This window comes from Boleophthalmus pectinirostris, unplaced genomic scaffold (assembly GCF_026225935.1).
Source record: "Boleophthalmus pectinirostris isolate CB_2022bp ecotype Guang Dong unplaced genomic scaffold, ASM2622593v1 HiC_scaffold_12, whole genome shotgun sequence".
NCBI classification, from domain to species: domain Eukaryota; kingdom Metazoa; phylum Chordata; class Actinopteri; order Gobiiformes; family Gobiidae; genus Boleophthalmus; species Boleophthalmus pectinirostris.
Window position 1 is genome coordinate 6444083 of NW_026571018.1, and position 26308 is coordinate 6470390.

Consider the following 26308-nt stretch of genomic DNA (forward strand, 5'->3'; position numbering starts at 1 on the left):
ATTATTAACACTGTAGAAAGTACGGCAAAGTCAGAATGATGGGAAGCTGCACGGGGTCATCTGGTCTTCAAATAAATCTGTTGAATATATATCAACTTCAAAAACACGGAGGAGCTTGCTAGATGGAATAAATATGCATGAAAAGAAACAAAACACAACTCTGGGCTTGTTTTTAATATTCCAACAACGCAGCATTGTTAAAAGCTCCATAAAAAAGTTGATTTAGGATAATACATTCCCTTTTTGTCTTCTCCGTGATATGAAGATGCATAAAATAGTTGCATTATTTGGAAAGATAACACCCAGATGGTTTGAGCCACAGACTGCATAAAATGGCCAATTGTCTTGAAACTATCTGCATAATCCTGAATAGTAATTTCATGGATGAGAAATGTGTATGAGTGTAAGAAAACGGTCTTTTCCATCACTGTGACTGAGAGGGATTCGTATTAATGTCGGAGTGAGTTTTAAAGTGAAGCGTGGTTAAAGGACTGCTCCAGGGAACGCGCGGATACAAGGAAGGAAAATGAGAGAATTTACACTTCTAACAAAAGCACAGAATACACAAATAAACATGGAAACTGAATTAATTCAAGTGACTTCTTTTTATTATTTATTTTATTTGGCTCATAGACTTTATTGCACCAAACTCAATTCAGTTTATTTTATTTTTTTTATAAAGGTCAAAATCAGCAGCAGTTTTCTCTCAGGGCTGATCAAGGTCACCGATTTAACCAAAAGAAAGTTAGAAAATCCAATAGTTAAACATTGGTCAATAACAGATTAACCAAGATTCACAGAAAACGAGCAAAAGAAGAAATGGTCCAGAGCGTCCCCTGACCTTAGTGCTTCCTTTTTGGCAAGGCAATTAAAAGAAAATAAAGCAGTGGGAAAAAGAGAAGCCACGACAAGAAGGAAAGATTCACTCCCATGGACTAAACCGGGACTAAATCTGGACTAAACCAGGAATAAAGCAGAACTAAGGACAGAGGGATAGAGGTGACGTTCAGACTGCAGCCTGAAGTGACCCAAATCCGATTTTTTCGCCCCTGTGTCATGGTTCATGTTTTGTAGTTTTTTGCTTATTTTGGTGGATCTTTTCCTTTAGTGTTGCGTGCCCTTGGTGTTTTATTTGGATATAGGCGAGTTTCAGCTGACGTCATTGTTATTAAAAGCCCGCGTTGCATGCTGGGAAGTATTTTGATCGGAGGCAAGAAACACGATAACGGTCAAACACAGTGCGTAACCTCGCGTATTTATCCCTGATAATGGTAAATTCCTGCTGCATTATCGGATGCACAAATAGAAGCACGGAAGAAGGAAAATGTATTTTTCGTATTCCGAGTGAAAAGAACCACTAACGGTGAATTAAATGGCTTTCAAACATTCGCAGAGCAAACGTAGAAGATCCTAACAAACCGTGGACTCCAACAAGTTCAACAACACATCGAGACTCTTGGAGGTTTTCATCTTTTCTGCTGTGAATGGCCCAGGAGTTTCCACCAAGTCATTGTGGATATCGCCCAAGTGAATATTTGTCCAGGTAGTTCGCGATTCTGACCAGAAATTTGGTTTGGTCCACCTTTTGTCGGGGTTGAAAAGGGTGATTTGGCTCCGTCGATGCTTATGACCAATTTCTGGTCAAATGGTCTTGGGTCCTCTGCCGTTAGAGTGGATAAATAACCAGGATCAATACCCTTTACGTGCTTTCTCGCTCTGTATGTTGAATTAGTGTTTCTTGCCGCAGACCAAAATAATTCCCAGCATGCAACGAGCGCTTTTGTCAACAATGAAACTCGCCTATTAGTCCTGTCTGCTTGTAGTTTAAGTTTTACTTCCTGTCTGTTGATTGAGTTCCCCTCCCTAATGTGTTTCACCTGTGTTTGTGTGTTTTTATACCCTGTGTTCTTCTCTGCCCTTTGTTGGTCCATTGTTGTCTTTATCAGTGTCTTGTTCTTTCATGGCAGTTTAATTTCAGTTTTTTGGATTTGTTATTAAATACTTTAAAGGAGTCCTGCATTTTGGGTCCTTCCTTAGTTTCCATGTGACACTATGCTCCTGTATCTGATGTTTTAATGACAGTCTGAACGACACCGATCCGATTTTTTTCAAATGCGACCCAGGACACTTGGATATGTGCTCCTGAAACTGATACATATCCGATCTTTTGACATGCAACTTCAGTCTGAATGGCTTTTGTGCGGTAACAAGCACCTGTTGTGAGCCACTACAGCCCAACGGCGACATGTTTGCTCACTGAAATAAGCCGCCGAAGACGTGTTTCCTCCCGTAAGAGTGGTACAAGTAGGTGCTCACAATTGCACACAAATGTTCTTCTCGTCATAAGAAAATTGTGTTTGAACTCCGTGTCAGTGAAGCACATTCCACCGCTCTTGTCTACAACTCTGCACCCACACGTTCTTTTCTACAGACATTGCTGCCACTGCCCCACAAAATGCCATCACCCAAAACCTCGTCCTTCTCCTTCTCAATCTCCTCCTTATAACAAATCAGCTGTACATGTTCTAGCTCTGGTATGACAGCAACTTTAAAATCTCCAGGTGCTCGATGCTCGCGTTCACGTTTAGGAGACTTCTGAGGCTGCGTGTGACGTCTTCGTGTCCTCCAATGCACATGCGGGGCACTTTTGGGGCGTTTAAAGTTCACACTGGAGATCACATACGAGTCGCATTTAACTGGAAATGTGAACGACCTCGCAAAAAAATCGGATTTAACAAAAAAATCTGAATTGAGCATTAAACCCTGCAGTCTGAACACAGCCAGAGAGAGAAATTCAAGTTTTTCTGTTGCAGTTTCTCTGTATGTATGTCTCAGAGGTCTTAGTGCAGTTTAACAGGAGGTCTGGTCAGGGAGGGTCAGCAGATCCTGTGGAAGAGCCAAAAGTGTCCCTCTGTGTCCTGTAGTGTCACAGCAGAGTCCAGGGGGCGCAGGTGAACATAACAGGAACAGCCTCTTTCTTACTCCGCTCTGTTACTTCAGTTTGTGATGAAAGAGTTCAACGTTTCCTCGGGAAGATCTTCTGCCACATTTGCTGCCACATATGGTGTAAAAAGCCTGTAGCATCTCAAATGATAAACGATAAATAAACCAGGACAGTCAGGCAACAGATGTGTTATTCATTCAGTTTGAAGTACTTTTTTAAACCAATCATACTGCTACTTACACCCCCAGATACTCAAACTCAATGAAGTGGTAGAACTTCATATTTTAAAATTTATGTATAAAGAAAATCATCAAATCTCGCCCACCAATCTCCAAAGAAAATTTATAAAGAGCGAAAGTCATTATAATTTGAAAGGAATTGAGAGTTCAGAGCAACAAGAATGGAGAAATGTGTTTCAATCAAAGGTGTGAGCTTATGGAACAGTCCAAATGAAATAAGTCAACGCTTCAAAATCTATTCAAGTGTTTAAAAGATATGCCTGTGCTGACGAAAGGCATGAGTGAGGACCAGGGCGCGATGACCGTAGTTTTGCGAGGTTTCACGTTGTTCAGAGGCGGGGGGCAATTGTTGTCAAGGCGGCCGTCCTAACTATAAAGTGCTGCGGGAAACACTGCCACCTCAACCACGGACGAGTTCCCTTGTGAATATTCCATGTAGCTGCACATGTAGTCGTGGAAGGAATGAAACAAAAAAAAAAAAACTCTCACTCTCCTCTTTAGTCCTCGAGGTACTGCCCAGGGGCCTCATTTATAAAGCTCGCTTACGCACAAATCCTTGCATACACGCTCTCGACGCCAACCACGATATTTATGAAACTTGACTTAAGCGCGGCACTTCGCTTAACTCTACGCCAACTCGGGACTTCCTATAAGCACTGCGCAAAGTCTGGAGACACGGGAAAAAAGTGACACTCGTGGAGAAAAGCAGAAGTGAACAGAGTCTGAGGAAGAGTTTGATCAGAAAATCCACATATATAAAAGAAATTACCTTCAGATTTGAGCATTTAAGACTACGTCCACACGGCAACGCTCCTGGATATTTTTCTTTGTGTGTTGAAAAAAAATTGCATCCACACACGTGCCGGATCAGTAAATATTCACGTCCACACGACAACGGAGCACTGAGTGAAAACGATGTAATACATATGCCACACCTGTATGTGGCGCTGTTAACAATGGTAATAATATTTAATAATGTATATCTCATCACTGTTTTTTTTTTTTGTTTTTTTTGTTTTTTTTTACTTCAAGGTCATTGAGCCTATTTTAGATGTATCCCAGAAATATAGCTGTTTTATTTTGCAAAAGTTACATAACATAAGTCACAGAAAGAACCCGTATATTCCACTGAGTCATGTCCTTTAGACCGACAGAAGCTGAACCGCATCAGCGACACAATAGTGAGCTGTTTTTTTAGTTTATGCAAATTAGCCATGTGGTGTGTGGAGAGGGAAGACTTGCGGAAAAAGAAATGACTGGATGTGTCTGGACTCAGATCCTTTCTGATATGGTGATACAGATTCGTTTCAGTGTAAACATAGTCATTGTTATTGATCCATGTGTGTAATCTGCTGTGCGCGTCGTTAGTATTGGCGCTAACAGTGTGTCTCGGTTGCTGGGTGATGGGAGCGGCTCCGTAGGCTACACCTGTCCCATTTTGGAAACGCTCTTGTGGTCTGTGGAGGCGAGTTGAAGGGCTGCGGGCTTCACTGCATCAGAGGACCCTGGTGAAACTTTTCCGTTTTGACCAAAAAACGTTGTCTTGTGGACGGCCTCTAAGTGTTTAGTTAGCCAAAACACGGAGAACAGCTGTTTATTCCACTCATTATTTTCTAAAATATTATACATTTAAATCTTGTGCATGAGCATGGCCACGTTCCCGGTGCAGCGCAGGATGTCCCGCAGTCTGCGATCATAGACTTCTATAGAACACAGACTGTGACCCAACACAGAGGACGAAATAATGACCCGACCTGAGACAAAAACTCTTCCCTTGGACGCAGTAGGAGCCAGGCTTTTGATTTGATGAGCTCAACTTTAACACTTTTACTTTAGTCTTTACACACCGAGCGCCAGAGTGACCCGAGTCTGCGCACGACACAAACCTTACTGTCCGAACCTGACCCAAATCCTAAATATTCACTACATTTTTGTGTAATGGGGAGCTCTTGCAAATGATAGCTGCTCTCTGACAGTATGAAGAACAGAATAAAAACCCGATTTGACGCATTTTTATAGAGACCCCAGTTTATCAGCTCTATTTGCAGTGGAACTTGCAGAGGAATATTATTATTTTATTCCTCCTTCCACGGTGAAAATCAGGTACCCAGCTTTAAGAGGAATTTGGTACATTTTCAGTGGGGAAAAAAGTACTTTGGTCAATTCAGAGACAAATATTTTAAATGTATAAAGCCTGTAGTGATCTGAATTGTGGTTTGGCGGTTTTACAATACTAAGTAAAATTCTTAGCTGATAATGCACATGCACAATTGTGAGAAACTTGATAAATACATTGAAAAAGTAAATAAAAGTCAAGTATTCAGGTCATTCTCATGGGAATTTAAATAAATGAATTCAAATCGATATAGAAACAAGCAAGCCAAGCAATAACACCCGATTCTACGCAGTTTTTTTAATAAATGAGGCCCCAGTTATCAGCTCTATTTCAGTGCGGTTGTGGGTGGAGTTTGGTGTTCACTCCCGCTTTAACTCTTCTTATCTTACCGTATCTTATCATTTCAGACCTGACAAAGATCACCATCACGGGACTCAAGCCGGAGACTTCCTACGAGGTGCGCATGTCGGCCATCAACGGCAAAGGCGAGGGGGAGTCCAGCGCCGCCGTGAACTTCAAGACCGAGCCTGTCCGTAAGTACCGCCCGCCCCGGCCCCTTCTTCTGCCCACGCCCCCACCGCCCTAAACGCTGCCTGTGCGCCCCCGTGTCCCACATCTATGTCATTATGAGAGTGAAAAAACGGTGTGAATGTTGATTTAAATGTTTAACGTGTGTCCTGACGTCTGACCTCCATCTCTGTCCGTTCGTTTGGTTTGCTCAGAATGTCCGATGTTGGTCCTACATTGTCCGTCTGTTCATTTTAAACCCCGTCATATCATTTTTAACGTTGGATTTTAACTTGCATTGTAGCTGCGTGCTAAAATAACATGTTTGGATTGTTTCATGGAAGGATTGTCCACGTTGTTGGTGTGTGTGAAGTTACATGAAGTTATAATTTTTGTGACTTTTATATTTTTGGGAAACTGCAAAAATGTAGATAAGGTCTATTTACGAAACTACACTGCATCATGTGTTGAGAATATTTCAATTTTTATGTTTTTTTGAATAACATTTTTATCATAAATCATCTTAAACTCAAATCATAAAAATATATAGTGTTACCAAAAGGTTATTTGGCCCTAAGATATGTACAGAGATGCCACGTTTCACTTTTTATACTTGAATTTCTTTTTGGTAGGGTGACCAGATTTTCAAAATAAAAAACTGTACATCCCTGGTTTGTGGTGGTTGGTAATAATAAAATTGTGAAACAAGCGCTTAACGTAATTAAGGAAAATTGTTATGCACTTGACACTAATGTGAGTCAGTACAGTCACATTTCTTTGTGTTTTGGTGATTTTTAAACAGCTTTTCTATATTTTACCTAAACAAATGACCTCTCTTTATCATTGGCAGGGATCAGATTGGTCAAAAAATGGGCCACCTTAGACATTTCTTGTATAAAACTGCAACAAATCACTGGCTCAAAACTGGAACTGTCCCGGGTAAATTGAGACGTCTGGTCACCCAACCTTTGTGATCAGTAAAGTGTTTATGTGCCTGTCTACTTCTGACTTGTAACCCATTCTTCCATTATGGTACGAACTTCCTCTTAAAGCTGGGATACCTGAGTGTTCCACTGGGAAATTGGTCACTTATTTGTTTCCAACAAAGTGTACACTGTGATAAAATGAGCATTTTTCTTTCTCGTCAACCTGGAAGTAAAAGCCAAAAGCAGCGTTCTGATTGGTTGCGCCTAGACGGTCCAACCCAGTTTAATTTTGAAGTCTGAGAAAAGCAGTTCTAAAGTGAAAAGTACAACATGTGGATATTAACAATGTCCATAACCCCGAATTTACACCAGGAGCATCAGCGGCACTTAACGTAGGCAGAGCTGAATACGCGCGTACTTCCAAAACTTTCCAGCCTCTGTGTATTCTCACGTTTAAAAACTAAACTCTTTACATTGTTTATGTATTAATGGTTGATTGGATGAAGTATGTTTTAAATGACAATACAAAGGTTGACAACAAGAGAGATGGTGAGTTGCTGCGATAACGAGCCGTATCTGCGTTGTTGCCTTAATGAAGCTACTCTCCATTTTCACTTTGTTCATCTGCACCACAGAAGTTGTTCTTGTAAAGTTGCTGTCTGATGTCATTAAGTGTTTATATTTATCCTCCTCGGCTGTAAACGTTTCATAGTCCATCACGAGTCGTCCCCCGAGCTCCTGGATGCGACGCACGATGTTTACGCAACTGTAGAGTTTTTAGAGAACGTATTTTGAAAGGGCGCCGGAAGTTTATTTTGACACCACGTGCCCATTTCCTGTCTTTCCCCTGCTAAAAAGCCTGGAGACGATCCGTTGATGCTGCAAAATTAGAACTCCAACTTCATTTGAGCAGCGGGTAGCGTCATGACGGCCACTGAACACTCATATGACACTGCCGGTGTACATTGTCCAACCGCTCTTACGCTTTGGTGTAAATAAGGGTGACTGTGAGAGCTACGGACTAGTTTTTGGACTCGATTTTAATTCTTATTCCCCCTTCCACGGTGAAAATTAGGTATCCAGCTTTTAGAGGAATTTGGTACATTTTCAGTGGGAAAAAAGTACTTTGGTCAATCTAGAGACAAATATTTTAAATGTATAAAGCTTGTAGTGATCTGAATTGTGGTGTGGTGGTTCTACAATACTAAGTCAATTTTTTAATCCCTATTTGCCCAAAAGGTCTTAGCTGACAATGCATACGCACAGTGTTGGGACTTTTAAAAGGTATTCCCCTACAGATTACAGATTACATACCCCAAAATGTAGTTTGTAATGGAATCCATTAAGTTACTTAAGGTGAGTATCGTAATTTGAATACTTTTGGATTACTTGATATTGTCATGAGTTTTTAAAACTACATGAATGAAGCGACCGCATCCTGAAAATTCTTGTTTGTTCTTTTCAAATTGTCTGTTGAGCCCAAGTCTCCATGAACAGACTTTTGTTTGCTGTAAAGTAGCCAAGACTAGGATCTTAACATAAGAAATTTAGTCGGCTAAAAGACAATAAAAAGCTCAGCCTTTCCTGAAACATATTAAAAATATTATTGATAGAGAAACGCTCTATATATGAGATCACTGCTGCCTTCACTTATGTCCACCTACTGTTAGTGTCATATTGTTTATTAAAAAAAACAAAAACTTTCAGTACAAACATAAAGGCACCAGCCCAGTAAAAATCTGTAATATTTGAAGTTTTCTACTCAAAATGATGCAGAATCAGATTATTAACAACGATGATTATTAACGACCTCGTCCATTGTGTGACTGACGCCACCAACGTTAACAAACCAGAGCTCTTACTGCCGCGTTCTGTTTGGAGTTCAAGCAACGAGTGGAATTACCGAAATAAAATTTTAAAAAATGGGATATAATGGGATATAGATATATCCAAAATGTGAAAACAGGAAAATACCACCATGTAATCCATTTATTTCAACAAAGTAACTGTAATCCAATGACCTAACTGTAACCGAATACAGTTACTTAAAACTTGTACTCTGATTATGTAACGCCGGTACATGGAATCTGTTACTCCCCAACACTGCATACACACAACTGTGAGAAACTTGATGATTACATTTAAAAAGTAAATAAAAAATCAAGTATTCAGGTCATTCTTGTGGGAATTTAAATAAATTAATACAAATCGATATAGAAATGAGCCAAGCCAAGCCAAACTGGACTCAGACCTGTTCAGTTTTGGTCCCACTTGAAAACTCCAAGCTGCGATGCCGAACCGGTTGACTGGCTCCCCTCCAAAAAGCATATCAAATCAAATATAATAACCAAAATATGGGGTGATTAAGCGCTGAAATGCCCTGTTAGCATGGGCCAAAATCTCCACTTACATTTTGTGAATAAAGCGACTGGAGCCGGTGGCCCCGTGCAGTTGCCAGGGTTATTTTGCAGCGAAATGCCCCATGGAGCAGAGTGGCACTTTGGATGGAATCAAAGTAAATGGATTATTTTCAGTTTTGTCCAAATCTCAAGTCAAGAATAAAAAGTGTTTTAGTAGGCCTGTCAGGTAGAGCTTGTTTTTACACCAATACTGAATAGAAAATGTGATGGGGCTCTTAGCGGTGAAAAGAGCTGATTGAATTAAATCACAAAGCTAACAGTAAGAGATCAATATTATGTTTTGATTTTTTTCCCTTTTTTAACAAATACGATATGTTTTTTTTCTTATTTCTTTCAAATCTGTGTCAGATCTAAAGGTGAAGTGAGAATAAATTGACGATTAATGGTCCTATCTTACATGAATTTGATTTTTGTAGAGCCATGTTATAATGCTTTTACCTCCTCAAAAACAGACCTGGAGTTGTGTTTTCTTTCATTCACACGTTTGAGTAACAGTTTTTTATTAGTCTGTCTACGTCTCCAAAGCTCAAAATGCTCTTTTCCACATTGTGACGTCATGCGGTTGTAGTTTTAAAGTGAAATGTTACCTTTTAATAACTTTAGTTCGCCAGAAATGGTCAAATCCAAGGCTGAAATATTCCAACTATCCTACATGGCATTTCGAGGCGGAACAGAGTGTTTTCCGTTTAAGAGAAGAACTCCGGGTGTGTTTGTGATCAGGAGATGACATCAGTTCAATTAAAGTTTATATGGCACATTTAAAACAATTTCAGGTGACCAAAGCGCTTCACATAAAAGTCAACAAAATAGAAGAAACAGTTACGTACAGTGTTGGGAAGGTGACTTTTAAAATGTATTCCCTACAGATTACAGATTACAGATTACATACACCAAAATGTAGTTTGTAACGTAATCCATTAAGTTATTTAAGGTGAGTAACGTAATCTGAATACTTTGGATTACTTGATTTGCTGTAGAGAAGCAAAGACGAAGGAATTTTCACTTAAGATGTTTTGCCTGATAAAAGAAAATAAAAAGCCCAAACTTTACTGAACTGAATTAAAAATATTATTGATAGAAGAGGAGGAGACATGTCCGCCCAGCATGATTTAGTCCTGTTAAATCCTGTTTTAGTTCTGATTTAGTGCTGGTTTAGACCTGGCTTAGATCTAGTTTAGATCTAGTTTAGAACTGGTTTTAGACTTAGTTTAGACCTGGTTTAGACCTGGTTTTAGATCTGGTTTAGATCTAGTTTAGATTTTGTTTAGACCTGGTTTTAGACCTGGTTTATACCTGGTTTAGATCTAGTTCAGACCTGGTTTAGTTTCCAGCAGTGAGTGGAATTACGAAAAAAAAAAAAGCCCAAAATGTGAAAACAGGAAAATACCGCTGTGTAATCCATTTATTTTAACAAAGTTAAAAGTTATAACAAATTTTAACTGTAATCCAATTACCACTCACTGAAACAGTAACTGTAACCGAATACAGTTACTCATAATTTGTACTCTGATTACATAACTCCAGTACATGTAATCTGTTACTCCCCAACACTGGTTACATATACATATATACAAACACCAAGATAACTTCACTAACTCATACTAAATGCCAGGGAGAAGAGGTGAGTTTTTAGTCTCGTCTTAAACTGCGTTACAGACTGAGAGGATCTGACAGGAAGAGGAAGTTTGTTCCACAGTCTGGGCGCTGCCACAGAAAAGGATCTGTCACCTCTCATCTTGAGATTAGACGTCATCATCATCATCATAAAATAAAGATGTGTGTGAAATCCCTCAGTCATCCAGGTAGAATCCAGGGCAAAGTCAACTGGACAAATGTTTATTTAGGTCGAGAACGTTTCGCAGTTCATCCAAGCTGTTTCTTCAGTTCTGGTCAGACTCTGGTGAACACTTCCTTATATCTGTCTGAAGGGAGGAGGTAACAGACCTGCAAATTTGTTGCTTTTCAGCTACAATCACCTTTTTCTTGGTCAGCTGGGTCTACGTCTACTGGAAGAAAACACACACATCAGCTGCTACCGGCTTTTTTGTCATCTCGGTTTGTCATTACTCATGGAAAGCCAAACTGGGGAACAGCGGTCCAAACCCAGATTCCTACACCATCGGGGAGCAGCTGTGGTTCAGGTCGGGCGCAGATGAGCTGGAGTGGGTAGTGGTGTTCGGTGCCTCAACCTGAGAAGCGCTTTCCCCAGGAAGAACCAAATGCACGAAGGATGGACCAACCAGACCAGGATTTGCGCTTCTGTCTGGATGTTTTGCACCACCTCAGAACCAGCCGCAGTCCTCAAGCACGGAGGACAGGAGCAACCCGCCTGGACCTGTAATCCTCAGTGCATTCTCACTTTCGCTGCATGGATCCTGCGCACAGAGGACGACACGGAACCTGTCGGACCGAGTCCATTTCACACTGGTCTTCCTCACCCCCGTCTGGAAATTAATTTGGCTTTAAAATCGGAATAACCCGCCCACTTAATTTAAGTTTAAGTGCAAATAATCATTAGGAATTAAGTGTTTACATGGTCTTTTTAAAGCATAATAATTTTTTTATTTTTTATTTGTGAAAAAAGTTTGAAAATAGACCATTTAATGACAGTGCGTCTTATAATCCAGAGTGCCTAATAGCCCGGAAAATACAGTATTTCTGATTAACTAAAGGTAAAAGGCAGCTGTTCACTTTAAAACTACAGCTGCATGATGTCAGAAGGTGGAACAGAGCGTTTTGAGCTTCAGAGATGTAGACAGACTAATAATAAAGTGTTACTCAAACATGTGTGAATGAAACAAAACACAACTCCAAGTCTGTTTTTGAGGAGGTAACAGCATTATAACGTGGCTTAAAGCTGCCGAAAGTCAAATTTGTGTAATATACGACCTTTAATCGTCAGTTCATTTTCTCCTTTGCCATCATAACATAGATCACAAAATAGTGTAATATGGGCCCCTTAAATTACACAATTCCTAACAAGTCTGAAAATCTAATTCTCCACGTAAGTGAGATGTAGTTGTATTTCTCTCTAGTCGTAATTATAGCACTGTTTCTCAGTCGTATAAGTAGATTTTTTTTTACGTGTTAGCAGCTATGTCTGTTTTTGACACGATTTTGAGCATGTGTCTCTCTGATTGGCTTATCCACCTGTCAATCACATCCTCTTAAATCAGGGCAACAGGATACAGCTCCAGATTAGAGCGTGGTTTGGGCCAAATTTTTCTGTCCGAGCCTGACCCGTGTCCGACAAAAGCAATGATCAAATCCGACCCGAGTCAGATAAGTGTTAATATATTTGTGTCTGAACCCGAACGAACCCGACACAATTACACAATCACACTATTTGTGATTATATTATCTGTTTGTGCGGCCTCTAACGCACACAGAGATGCAAAATACAAACTCTGGAAATAGCACGAATAATGAGAAGACTTTATTACTCACCTCTCGTAAAGATGTAAATTTAAACTGCAGCATCTCATTCGCATTATTTATAGAAGTTGTCCTCCTCAAATAATGACCCCAGTCCACAAAATTGTGCTATCAATCCAGTTTGAGGCGTTATTTAAAAGTAAAAAGGCAAGAGTAGTTCCTCACATGTGTCTGTTTACATCCGCACGGCGCACAAATCGAGGTGAAGCTGCCGATTCGCGATAGTAACTTCCTTTGTACTTTATCGCTTTACAAACCACGTATCTGAAGTATTGCACCAGATTTCACAAATAATAACAGTTTTAGTGTGTATCTAAACCCAATACGTCGATCGCGATGTACCATTCTATCGCCAAGGTCATGTGGGTAGGTCGCCGTGTCTTAGTACTCGTCTCGGACTGGATCGCGTTTGGACTCGGTCTTGTCTCTCACTCAAGGTCTGACACTCAACAAGTGCGTGTGGGGCGTCTCAGTGCAGCCTGTGCGCTCATTTGAAACCCGCGGAGACTCTACGGCGCATCACAAACACACACGCTCCCTATGCACGGCTCGTCTGCGACAGCGTGTGCCCTCGTGTACCAGCGTGCATCACAGGGCAGGTTCAACTTCCTAAACATCCTACCTGTCCATCTGCCTCACGTCAGCACGCCGCCCTCGCCTTTTCACGCTCTCGCTCCTTCCTGCGTACAGCCAACACAAGCCCCTCCCACAGTGCGGCTGATTAGAAGAGCAAGACCAAACGTGAAGCAAAAACAAGTCTAAATTTGTGTTCCAGTGTTGGCACAAAGCAGGTCTACAGCATAGAGCGGATCTACAGAACAGACCTACTGCCACATTTGGCTGAAGTTTGCCTAACAAAAGTGCACAAATGCATCTGTGTTTGTCACGATGTGCGTTTGGTTTGGTAAACGTGCAGAGGCTGGTAAATATCACTGCAAAACCAGAAAAGAATGAAACTCCAGTTTGGAACTTTAAAAAACAGGTTTAAAAATCTTCCTTCACTTTTTTCACAGTTTTGTGTAAAGTGCCAGAGGAAGTTCTCTTAAAGAAGAGGTTCTCAAACTGTGGGTGAGGGTCCAAAAAAAGGGGCACAGAGTGTTTCAGTGCAGTTTGCTTGGCTTTGTATTAGGTAGATCATTTTGACTTGGTCATTTTGTAAGTAGCTCGCATGCTGAAAAAGTGTGAGCACCCCTGATCTAAACTAAAAGTGCAGAGCTCTGATCTTGTGAGCACTTAAGAGTCTCAAAGCGAGTGGTTCTAAATATTTTTCTGAACTGCTGGACTTCGGTCGGGCTTCCTTGCTCTCCTCCAAATGCACTCATCTTTGTAAAGTTTTGCCAAAGTGAGTGACTCTGCTTGGTCAAGTAAGGAAAAGACCGGTCTGAGTGTTTCGCGGGCAAAGTATTTTCTTGTTTCTCGGCGTTTCTCTGCGCATGTAAACACTGTGAGTGCTACCGCTGCACACGTGTCCCTATCTGCGGCGGCGTTTAAGCTGTCACCTGCCCGCTTGTGTTCTTCGCAGGTAGAGGAATAATCTTATTTGAAATCGCGGCGCCTGAATAGAATGTGACAGGCGATGCTTACACCTGTCAGCCGTCACCGCGTCGCACCTGTCGACACCGTGCCATTTTTACCCATATTCCCTGTCAGCATGCATTTTGCCGCTCAAATGTGAATGCGGTGTCGAGCTGCTGGTGCTCTATAGAAAAATATAGGTTGAGTTATTGTGTGGATGTTAACAGTGTGCGGGATGAAGGTCCAGTGAAGAATTACGTCACGTTAAAGAACTATATGTTTGATTTTGATTTTGAATTACATAAACATGACCTAACGTCCAAATGGCACGAGGTAAACATGTTCAAATCTAATGCAGCTTTACTGATTTACTTTAAAATATGCCTGGCGTGTCCAAACTATTCCAAACTCAGACAAATTTTTCTTGGCCCTCAGGCTTCCGGGTGAATTGGCCCAACTCAGTTTCATTTTTCTCCAGCAACTAGGTCAGGAATCAGGATATACAAGATGGAAGTGCCCCCGGAAGTGCGAGTTCAGGCACCAGCTAATCAGCGAAGAGCAAAATATTCAGTGTTGTCAACGATTCCCGAGATCGAGGATTTAAAGCCGAAACAAAGAGAAAGTTTGGTGAATTTCATCAAGGAGAAAGACGTTATTGCCCTTCTTCCTACAGGAATTGGTGCATTACATATGTCATGACCAAATAGCAGTAATTGGTTAAATGATAAAAAGTACAGTCGAGCGAACGAATTCTAACACTGCAAGGTCAGACAGTTTCAACGAAGTGAAACCGGCTGATGACATCAGGCTACAAATGACCTTGCATTAATTAAAAATTTACTTTTTACTGCAAGTCTTTTTGAAAATCTACCTTGATAAAGCTATTTTTTAATATTTAGTGTGTGGTTTTAAGGATCTTAGCATGAATAAACTGTGATGGCTCATTCTTACGTGTTAAACATGCACATATTTCAATGATTCACTGTACTGAGCACCAGTCTACGACCCTCGATCAGCCCTCTGCTTCGTCTGTGTTTAGAGATGTGGCCCTTGATGAAAAAAGTTTGGACACCCCTGTAATAGGTTCTATTCACGCTTACATCACAAACCAGGAAAACCTTTGGAAACATGCAATTACAACTTCCGCCAGGCTCTGTTCGCGGGTAGTCTGACAAAATCTAAGAAAAATTTTAAAATGGCCCAGCTTTCTTCACCTACATGTCATTGTAGCGTTCTGTTTTGTTCAACTAATCAACAATTACAACCACACCTCACTTTTCATCATTTTCCCACTGACACACACCTCCGAGCGCACTGGGTACATGCGATTAGAAGAGATGAGGCGCCAAATTCAAGATGATTCCAAAGCCTTCATTTTATCACTAATGACATTTACTTCAATGGGTTTTAGCACAGTCAGTAGGTACATCGGAAGTTGTAATTGCATCTTACCAAACGTCTTCCTGGTTTGTGACGTAAACATGAATAGAATCTATTTGGTGGAGATTTGGAGACAGTTTGGAGACAATTGTCCAATCAGAAAGCAGAATGAGCCCTATGATCTGAATGGTTGCAGGTTTAAGCGCTGACATATGTTCAGTTCTGATTAAACTGTAAAATAGAACCCTGGACCCGACGCAAAACAGTGTGGCGCTGGACATTTGATGATGAACTGCAGTCCAGCAAACTAAATATGAGTATAAAGTAAAATATACAAATCATTTATGTACGCCTATCATACATCATTTGTGCTGGATATTTTATTTGGCATTAATAATAAACACTTTAAGCAGCATAAACTTGCAGACGTGGTCTAATCTCGCGCACATTTTAGACAATTCCTTTCCACTTCTTCGTGTTTGATAGAGCTTAAGAAAGCAAACATCCCCATTGTGCAGGATTTGCAGACGGGAGCGGGACAAAATATGGCAGATGCAGCGACTAGGTCAGGAATAAGAATACACTAGACGGTTTGCAAAAAGTCTTGAAGTGTGAGCTCGGGCACCAGCCAATCAGCAAAGAGCCAGACATTCTGTGTTGGCAACGATTCCGGAGATCGAGGATTTAAAGCCAGAACAAAGACAATCTTTGGTGAATTTTATCAAGGGGAAAGATATTATTGCCCTTCTTCCTATGGGATTTGGGAAAAGATTAATATAATAGTTAGCTCCGTTAGTGGCACATTACATACGTTACAACCAAATAGCAGTGATTGGGTAAATAAAAAAGTACCCACCTACCGTCGAGCAAACGAATCCTAACACTGCGAGGTCAGAGTGTTTCCATGAAGCGAAACCGGCTGATGAAACAGACTAGGTGCAGGGAGGAGCTGACTGAAAATTCTGTCCTGCGCAAACCTCTACTGCTACATACAGTTCATTTAAGCATTTATTCATTTTAGAGTGACAAAAGTCTAAGAGTTATAATTGAAGAGGAAGTAGTGATGCTTACACTGACCTATAGCCACTGGTTGTTGTGCACAGAGCCGATCGGTGCGTTTCAGATGTCATCACAACATTATACAGGCCAATAATACTGAATAACCTACAGACTTTGACAGGAACACTTTATAATCTGAAAAACACTGTATTTGAAGTGTTCTCTACTGTCTACTGTGACTTTTATGTTAATGCAGTGTCTTCTCTGTGTTGTGTTTTCATATACTCCATATTGAACTAAACGTGTGTTCATTTCCTCTTCCTCTGTGTGTGAAAATGTTTGACCCTGCATTCATTTGACCTGCTCTGATTGTTTTCATACGAGGCCACGGTCTGCTGCCCCCCTCTGGTCCCACCCTGCCACTGCATCTCTGCCTCGTGGCCCCGGGACCGACCTCTCTGCCGCAGCTCCATACTGTTCTGTTGCATGCGCTGTTTTTTATCCATTGCATTTGCCTGAATTCCATTTTGATTTCAATATAAAACTGTATTGTCCACCACATCCTCCGCCCAAATGTGAAAAAAATCCTCTAAGGTGTTATTAGAGATTTTATTAACTATTTTAGGGCACACTAATATTGTGATTTTTGATGATTTATCGTGTAAAATACTGTTTGGAATCTTACGAAATTTGCATTGCGTAACTTTTCTAGTGGAGGGTTTGTTAAATGCTTTTCTCCATGGAGATGTAGTGTCTGGAATGTTTCACAGTATGGCATTAAACTTTTCTAGACCTAACCAGACCAAGTTACAGGTCAGATCTGTGGAGATGCAGTCCCGCTCACAGTCAGAATTCTTGTTTTTCTAAGTATTTTTGAGCTAAAGAAAGCATTTAATGAATGTAGAATAGAGCTTTTTAATGTCATATTGTGGAACTTTCCAAGCAGAACAATGACATCTCCATGGAAACAAGCAGGTGACAGGACCCCCAAACAAAAAGTTACATAGTGCAGCTTCAAAAAAATACCTGGTTAATTTTATTTTTCGATGTTATATCTTATTTTTTCCATTGCATTACAGCCCTATTTACAACTGGAAAATCAAATACATCTGTCAAAAAGCTGCAAAAATATTTGATAAAAAGAACAGAATGTTGCAGTCTAATATTCCCAACCAAAGTCGTCTGTCTGCACTTATTCACTTTCTGTGCAAAGCTCTTGCGGAGGATGTGATGAGACTCTCTTTCTCTCATGTTTTCATTTCATCATGTCTTTTCTTTTTCCATCGCTCTGCTCCTGTCCCCATCTGTTTGTGTTCCGCCGGACCGCTCAGACTTTGTGCACACAAGTAAGTCCCTCCCATCTTCAGACACGTTCCTCTCAGCTTCATCTCATCTGTGTAGTCTGTGGAGTAACTGTTGTGTACACTGCCAGGCAAATCAGTGCAAATATACTGATTTTTATTCTTATTGCAAACCGTTTCGAGAACAGATTTTTACAGATATTAATGGTGGATGGTTTTTCTCTTGCAACCAGCTGAAATGTGAATGAGGTCTCTTTGTGTTATTAGGTTCTTTTTTCAGACCAAGAGTTTGTTTTCATACCTGACAGTTTCGACTGCTCCCTGCCGTCTTCCTCAGAGTGGTCATGTGATGTTGCTGTACCCACGGGACTATAAACCAAGACGAGGGGGCTTTTTTACTCTCACACACCTTGGGATACTGTCCTGAGGAAGTCGGACTGCAGATGGCGCTGTCGTCCTGCCTCCACCAGTAGGAAGACAGCGCCAAAACCCGTTTAAATCAGCTGACCAGACTTGTCACAGCAACATCACATGACCACTCTGAAGAAGACCGCTAGTGGGGGTACGCGATTCGTGATGTCATCAATATGATGAATCCCGCCCATCTACCCAGTTCTAGTTTATTCCTGATTTAGTCCTGGGTTTTGTCCTGGTTCAGTCCTGGGATCAGTCCTGGTCCATTCATGTCGCAGGTCACTATAGGACAGTACTGAAGATATCATGAGCCTTTGTAGGTTTTTGAAAAATCCCTCAGTTGTCCAGGTAGAATCTAGCCAGGCTGGCGCCACCTAGTGCCTCTGCTTAATTTCACTTCTCTCCAGCGACTAGGTCAGGAATCAAAATACACTAGTCAGTTCACAAAACCCCCAGAAGTCCGAGTTCAGGCACCAGCCAGAGATTGAGGATTTAAAGCTGAAACAAAGAGAATGTTTGGTGAATTTTATCAAGGGGAAAGACGTTATTGCCCTTCTTCCTCCAGGATTTGGGAAAAGCTTAATATACCAATTATCCCCTTTAGTGGCGCATTACATAAGTTACGACCAATAGCAGCGATTGGTTAAATAAAAAAAGAATCCTAATGCTGCGAGGTCAGACGGTTTCCATGAGTTGAAACCGGCCAGGCCAGGTAGAACCCACAGCAAAGGAGAAATTCAATTTGTCAACTGGACAAAAGTTTATTTGGTCGACTACGTTTCGCAGCTCATCACTGAAGAAGCAGCTTGGATGAGCTGCCAAACGTATTCGACAGCTGACAAATTGAATTTCTCCTTTGCCTATGCAGGTTGTTTTCTACCGTTGCCAATAGCTCCAGTTTGACATTTAAGTTGTAGCTATTTAATATTTGTTTTTTTTTATATCTCACGTGGGGAGAAGTGGGTGGATGGCGCACCCCTGTGTACCACACCCACTACAAAAAAGAACCTAATAACATAAATTATCGCTAGACCAAATGAACCTCATTGGACTAATGAAGTCACTTGCTCAGGGGCACAACAGCAGTAAATGTTTGAATCACTTAATTTATAGTCACTGAGTGTGAACTTTATTCATAATTTAAATACTTTCAAATGAAGTCATGAAATTATTTCATTGCGTTGCTTAAACATATGGCCAATCTGGATATTTTATAGACTTTTTAAGCTAATTAAAAGTGTGTTTGGATCATACTTACATAACCCTGTTTGGTAGATTATGGTGAATAAACCGACAGTTCTGTTTTTACAAAGATTAAACGGGTCATTTTGTCTCAAGGCTGACGCTAATGTTAATTTTAAGGCCTAATAAATATTAAAAACAACAAACACAGAAGTATCAACAGATGTTGGCTTTACTTAAAATTTAACTTGGTTGTTTTATATTTTCTGAAAACTTGGCATTGACTTTGAGTTACAGTGAGGCCTATATATCTTCTGATCGCTGTTGTGTCTCTGGGCAAGGCACTCCATCACGTCTTATCCGTTCTAAAGGCACTTTTCTGTCTGGCAGTCTGAAAGCAACAAGCTCACCAAGTATTTTATAACAACTGTGAACTGTTTGACTGACTGACACTTGATGATGACGTGTTTGCATTTCCAGAGAAAGTCACTCGGGTCCGTTATGTGAAAAAAAAGATTCCAGGTTGGTGCCGTAGAAACAAGTGTCACTTTAGACAGTAGAGTTAGACCACGCCCCTCCCGGCACTTAGCCCCTCCCACTTTGCCCCTAGATACACGTAGAACCACCCTGTAGTACCGCTGAATTATGGGATTTACAGTTCAAATGTCACTCAAAATTAGTCTAAACATTAAACTTACAACATTTTTATTTATTTCAAGTGCTAAAATGGAGCTACAAAGTTGTCAAAGAGAGATTACTTTTGTATTTAAAGGTACAGTATGTAACTTTCTGGAGGTGGAAATGGAACGTTAAAACCATATTCTGAATATTCTCCAAGGAGACAGATACGTTTTTTTTAATCAGACTGTAGAAGATTAGAGCCAAAACAACAACATTTTCATGGAAACAAGCAGCAGAAGTCCCTCCTTCAGGCCATGTAAGAGTCAGGTTTGTGGAGATGCAAACCCGCTCATAATAAGGACACATGCTTCTCTCAGTTTTTCAGTGCAATAAACATGACTAAAATAATTTTATTTTAGTCTATTTTGCCTAAACGTTATGTACTGTGGCTTTAAAGGTGTGTAACGTTTCTGCTAGAAGGTCTGTCACTTGCATTTCTCCATGGAGATCTTATGGTTTGGTCTGGAATGTTTCGCAGTATGGCATTAAACCTTTCTACCTTCATGGAGGTTGAAGGTTATGTCTACATTGAAACGAATCAGCGTATCAGAAAAGATTTGCATCCAGACACGTCGTTACTAGCCAGGTAGTTCTGTTTTCCGCAATAGCGTCACATGACCGATGTCACAAATCCAGCGAATAAGGAAAGCACAAGTCACAGTGACGTGGTCCAATAAGTACACAACTAGAGCTCCTACGTCAGAGTATCAGTGTTTTCAGGCGTCCACACAGTGCCCAATCAGATCTGTACTTAGATGAATTCGTGGGAGCTGGCGGCACCACATCGTTCCGTCTCTGGAGCCGTTTTTCATCAGATTAGTGTGGATGAACACTGCATCCACAACAAAAACAACTCGAATACAACTCGAATACGTACTAGTGTGGATGAGACCTGAACCAAACCAGACTGTTACAGTGCAGATCTGTGGGGCGGCGACCCTATTCACAGGCAGAATTTTCTATGTATTTTTGAGCAATTAAACCACCTGTAATTGAATAAATTACAGGTGGTTTTGAATAAAGGTAGAGCTGTTAAATGTCATACTGTGGAACATTCCAGACAAAACTGAAGAGGTTTGGATGAAATGCGAAATGTATTTGACCAAAAAAAAAAAAACTTTTGTCCAGTTGACAAATTTAATTTCTCCTTTGCCCTGGATTCTGCCTGGATGGCTGAGAGATTTTACAAACATTCCAGACAAAACATCTCCATGGAGAAAAGCAATTGGCAGACCCTCCTTTAAAGCCACAGTTTGTAACTTTTAGGCAAAATAGTCTAAAGTAATTTCGGTTGTGTTTATTGCACTGACAAACAAAGAAACACATGTCCTTATTGTGAGCACCTGTAATTGAATAAATGTAAGGTAGATCTGTTTAATGTCATACTGTGGAACATTCCAGGCACAGAAATGACATCTCCATAGAAACAAGAAAATGACAAACAATGGAAGATAATTTGTTCCATTAGATTTTGAATTTTAAACGCTGTTGAATTTCTCACACAAATCTACAAAAACATGTTTGAATTATTTTTATTCTGAATGGCAGTTGCTGAAATTTTAGGTGTTCATTTTCAAAGATTTAAAAATGCATTATTAAAAAAAACAAAAACAAAACACACACACATTTTAAATATTCAGCACAAATATTTTCCATCCATCCATTTTCGTCCGCTTATCCGGGGCCGGGTCGCGGGGGCAGCAGCCTAAGCAGGGACTCCCAGACTTCCTTCACCCCAGACACGTCCTCCAGCTCCTCACGGGGGATCCTGAGGCGTTCCCAGGCCAGCCGAGAGACATAGTCCCTCCAGCGTGTCCTGGGTCTTCCCCGGGGCCTCCTCCCGGTGGGACATGCCCAGAACACCTCTCGAGGCAGGTGTTCCGGACAGATGCCCGAGCCACCTCAGCTGGCTTCTCTCGACGTGGAGGAGCAGCGGCTCTACTCCGAGCTCCTCCCGTGTGACTGAGCTCCTCACCCTATCTCTAAGGGAGCACCCAGCCACCCTGCGGAGGAAACTCATTTCGAGCGCTTGTATCCGCGATCTCGACCTTTCGGTCACTACCCAGAGCTCATGACCATAGGTGAGAGTAGGAACGAAGACTGACCGGTAAATCGAGAGCCCATAAATTCAACAGTAAACAGCAAAAATTCAGGGTCTAGATTCTGCCGTAAAAAAAAAATTAAAATTGCAGGAAAGATCCAAAATGTCAAGGCAGAAGCAATGAAAATATTTGTGCTGAATTATTATTTATTTTTTTATTTTTTAATTTGAAACATATTGAAAAAGTATACTTAAAATCTCAGCAACTACTTGAGAAATTCAGCGGTAAATAAAATTCAAAATCTGATGAAACAAACGATCTTCCATAACAAACCTCCTACAAAAAAGTTACATACTGCACCTTTAACATTCAAATATATACATACACATATAATAGCTTGTACCTAAAACATTATACTACATAAACCAGCAAATACTAGTTGTTTTTTTGTTGTTTTTTTGACTATGTGCTGTGAATATGAAGAATTGTCTTCTCACAGCACAAAGAAAGCTGACACCGCCGCTCCCACTGGAACAAACAGTACACTGCATAGAATACATCATAGTCAAGTGAAGGGGCTCTGTATCCTCTCTTCTTTGTTTCATGTTTGGCACAATATGCAGTCAGCAAACTTTGTATTCACTTAAAACAATGGGAAGAAGTCGTTTTCATGTATGCTTTAGAAAGTCCTGTTAAACGGCACGGACTTGATCTTATCCCCAAAAATGTGTCTCACTCCAGAATAAACAGCTCTCAGGGTCAGAATAACGCCGCTGTGAACTGTCTGCATCTACTTTTGAAGAATTACAGTGTCCGAGAATCAGGAATCAGTGCGCGGTTACCGTTCTAGTTGTTTGTTTGCATTACCACGAGCAGCAAAAGTTGTGAAAAGCGCTGATAAACTCATCGTGGTGAATAAATAGGATGCTCAGAATGCAAGAGCTAAGTGAGGAATAACTTTGGAGGTTTCCAGGCTTTTTCCTCCAGTGAGCTCCTTTTCGAAAACAAAAACACCAGAGAGCTACTCATTTTTGCAGCTCCAAGAAACTGACACAATACATGCATCATGAATTTTGGACTTCCGGTCATCGTGCAATGCATACTTTCCAAAAAAGTGACCATCAAACCGCCATGTGGGATGCCTCTATTGACAAAGCCGATCTTTTCTAGTCTTCTGAACCATATCGCTTTTGTTTCTGGTTCTAATTTTGTCATATTTTAGTTTTGGGATTCGGACATCGTAATTGAAACTTAAAAGTACATGCCTCATTTGCATAAACTATAAGCACTGAAAAAAATAGCTCGCTCCTTGTGCGCTGATGCGGTTCAGCTTCGTAGTTTACCGAAGTCGTACTAAAACATTCTGACAGATTTTTGAGCGCTGTGTACCGCATAAAATCGGTTTGAGGTCGGTAAGCACAACCAGAATCAATACATAAGGCGCACTGTCGATTTTTGAATAAATTAAAGGATTAAAATGCACCTTATAGTCCAAAAAATACGGTACTAAAAACATAGAAAACAATAGGCGAGTTTCATTGTTGACAAAAGTGCGCGTTGCATGCTGGGAATTATTTTGGTCGGCGGCAAGAAACACTAATTCAACATGACGGACGGAGCGAGAAAGCACGTAAAGGGTATTGATCCCGGTTATTTATCCACTCTAACGGCAGAGGACCCAAGACCATTTGACCAGAAATTGGTCATAAGCATCGATGGACGACAAATCACCCTTTTCAACCCCGACAAAAGGTGGACCAAACCAAATTTCTGGTCAGAATCGCCAACTACCTGGACAAATATTCACTTGGGCGATATCCACAATGACTTGGTGGAAACTCCTGGGCCATTCACAGCAGAAAAGATGAAAACCTCCAAGAGTCTGGAATGCTTTGTTGAACTTGTTGGAGTCCACGGTTTGCTAGGATCTTCTACGTTTGCTCTGCGAATGTTTGAAAGCCGTTTAATTCACCGTTAGCGGTTCTTTTCACTTGGAATACGAAAAAGACATTTTCCTTCTTCCGTGCTTCTATTTGTGCATCCGATAATGCAGCAGGAATTTACCATTATCGGGGATAAATGCGCGAGGTTACGCACTGTGTTTGACCGTTATCGTGTTTCTTGTCTCTGACCAAAATATTTCCCAGCATGCAACGCGGGCTTTTAATAACAATGACGTCAGCTGAAACTCGCCTATAAGATACTCAACAACAAGAAATGTACAACTGTCTCACTTGTTAAAAGCCAGTGAAAAAGGTGCATTTTTAGGAGTGATTTAAAGACTCTAATCTAATTTCTAATGGCAACTGGTTCCAATTTCTTTAACTTACTGCACTTAATGGATCACTACAGCGCCACCTTCTTGTGCACATTATATTACTTTAACCCAGAGGTGTCCAAACTTTTTCGCTCTAGAACCTGGCAAGTTAGGACTACTCAAAAAATAGATGAAACCGATTGAAAGTATTTTAAAAAGCTGTTTTTGAGTCAACAGGGATGGAAACATATTACAAGAGAAGAGCCACAAACCAGTGATCGATACGTCGAGTCATTTTACATCCTCCGACTGATCCGCCGTACCTTTTAAAAATGCTTGTAGTATTATTTTTAGGCCTGTAGCTCGAACGCCGCTACAGTCTGAACAGTGGAGGCATCGATCTCATTTGACATTACCACTGTGACCATTTTCAGCTCCGTCAGCGGCCCCCTCCTCCTCCTCTCCCCCCTCCTCCCCCCCGGCCCCGGCCTCCACTCTGTCCCCGCGTGAGTATCAGTGTCTGTGCCCGCCCTTGCCCTCTCTGCTCTGGCTATACTTAGACCGTAGGACTCTGGGTGTGTGGATGTGCACTGGAGCCTGCGCAGAAACCCTGTACTGTTGTTTACCGGCTTGGCTTAACCCTGCTACCTCACACTTAATCATTTATAACATCCTAATACCAATAATGTCCCGTGTGCATGACGCTAACTGTGTGTTTTGGGTTTTGAAAGTTTGAAAAGTATTTTGTGTTTTGATATGAAGAGATATTGTTACGTGTTTGGAGTTGTGAAACCAGACTTACAAAGTACATCGAGTATCTTTTCTGGGTCCGTCACATTCTTTTCTCCAAGGAGATGTTATTGATTTGTCTGGAATGTTTCTCAGTATGACTTTAAGCTTTTCTATCTTCAAAAGCAGACCAAACCAGACCAAGTTATAGGTCAGATCTGTGGAGAGGTGACCCAGCTCTAAGGTGGTGTCCACACGACAACGTTTTTTGGCCTTTCGTCCACACGGAGCCGGTGTTTCGGGTGGGCAGAAACCTAAAGCCTGAGAAATCTGAGATGATGTCGTGTGACAAGGAAACTGCAGCTTTTAGAAAACGATGACGTCGCGGCCCCGTCATTGCCACATGACCAAAAGAAAACCCCACGCAGGAAGGTCGTAGTATAGGTGTGGTATATGTATTACATCGTTTTCACTCAGTGCTCCGTTGTCATGTGGGCGTTAATATTTACTGATTTATTGATTACTTCACGGCGTATAGACCTACATCAGCGTTTTCAGGCGTCCACACAGTGCCGGATCAGATCTGTACTCAGATGAATTCATGGGAGCTGGCGGCACCAGATCGTTCCGTCTCTGGAGCAGTTTTCCATCGGATTAGTGTGAACAAACACTGCATCCACAACGAAAACGACTTGAATACAAACTAGTGTTGACGGGGCCTTTATCCCAGTTTCTTAATTTTGAGTTTGACACCCCAAATTTAGAGAGCAGTTCCAGAGATTTTATTTATTCATTTTTTTTATTAATTAAAAAGTATTTGAGCTCATTTGCAAAGAACAGTTTTTGAATCTTATCTGGGAGCAGGTTGAGTTTCGTTTTAAATAAGACTTTACTTGTCTGCTCTGAGATTTTATTGCTTTACCTGGAATGTTCCACGAGACGGCATGAAATATACATAAATCATACATAAATCTATTCTATTTATTACAGTTTTTGTTTAATTGCTCAAATACCTTGAAAAAAACTTACATTCTTACTGTGAGCGAGCTTGCTTCTCCACAGATCTGACCTTTAACATGGCCATTTGGAGATAGAACAGCTCATACGGTGAAACACAGCCAGACAAAGCAATAAGAATTTTAGTGTCCGAGAATCAGGAATCAGTGCGCGGTTAGCATTCTAGTTGTTTGTTTGCGTTACCACGAGTAGCAAAAGTTGTGA

At 40.9% G+C, this 26308-nt stretch overlaps 1 protein-coding gene across 1 annotated transcript in view; it reads left to right on the forward strand.

Moving 5' to 3' along the window:
- The window catches only part of ncam1a (neural cell adhesion molecule 1a), a 246768-nt gene that overhangs the window by 117777 nt on the left and 102683 nt on the right, over positions 1-26308 (forward strand). Inside the window, exons 14-15 of the mRNA XM_055148709.1 lie at positions 5707-5832; positions 11871-11873. Of these exons, the coding sequence (XP_055004684.1) occupies positions 5707-5832; positions 11871-11873 (129 nt within the window). The remainder of the gene's footprint in view (positions 1-5706; positions 5833-11870; positions 11874-26308) is intronic.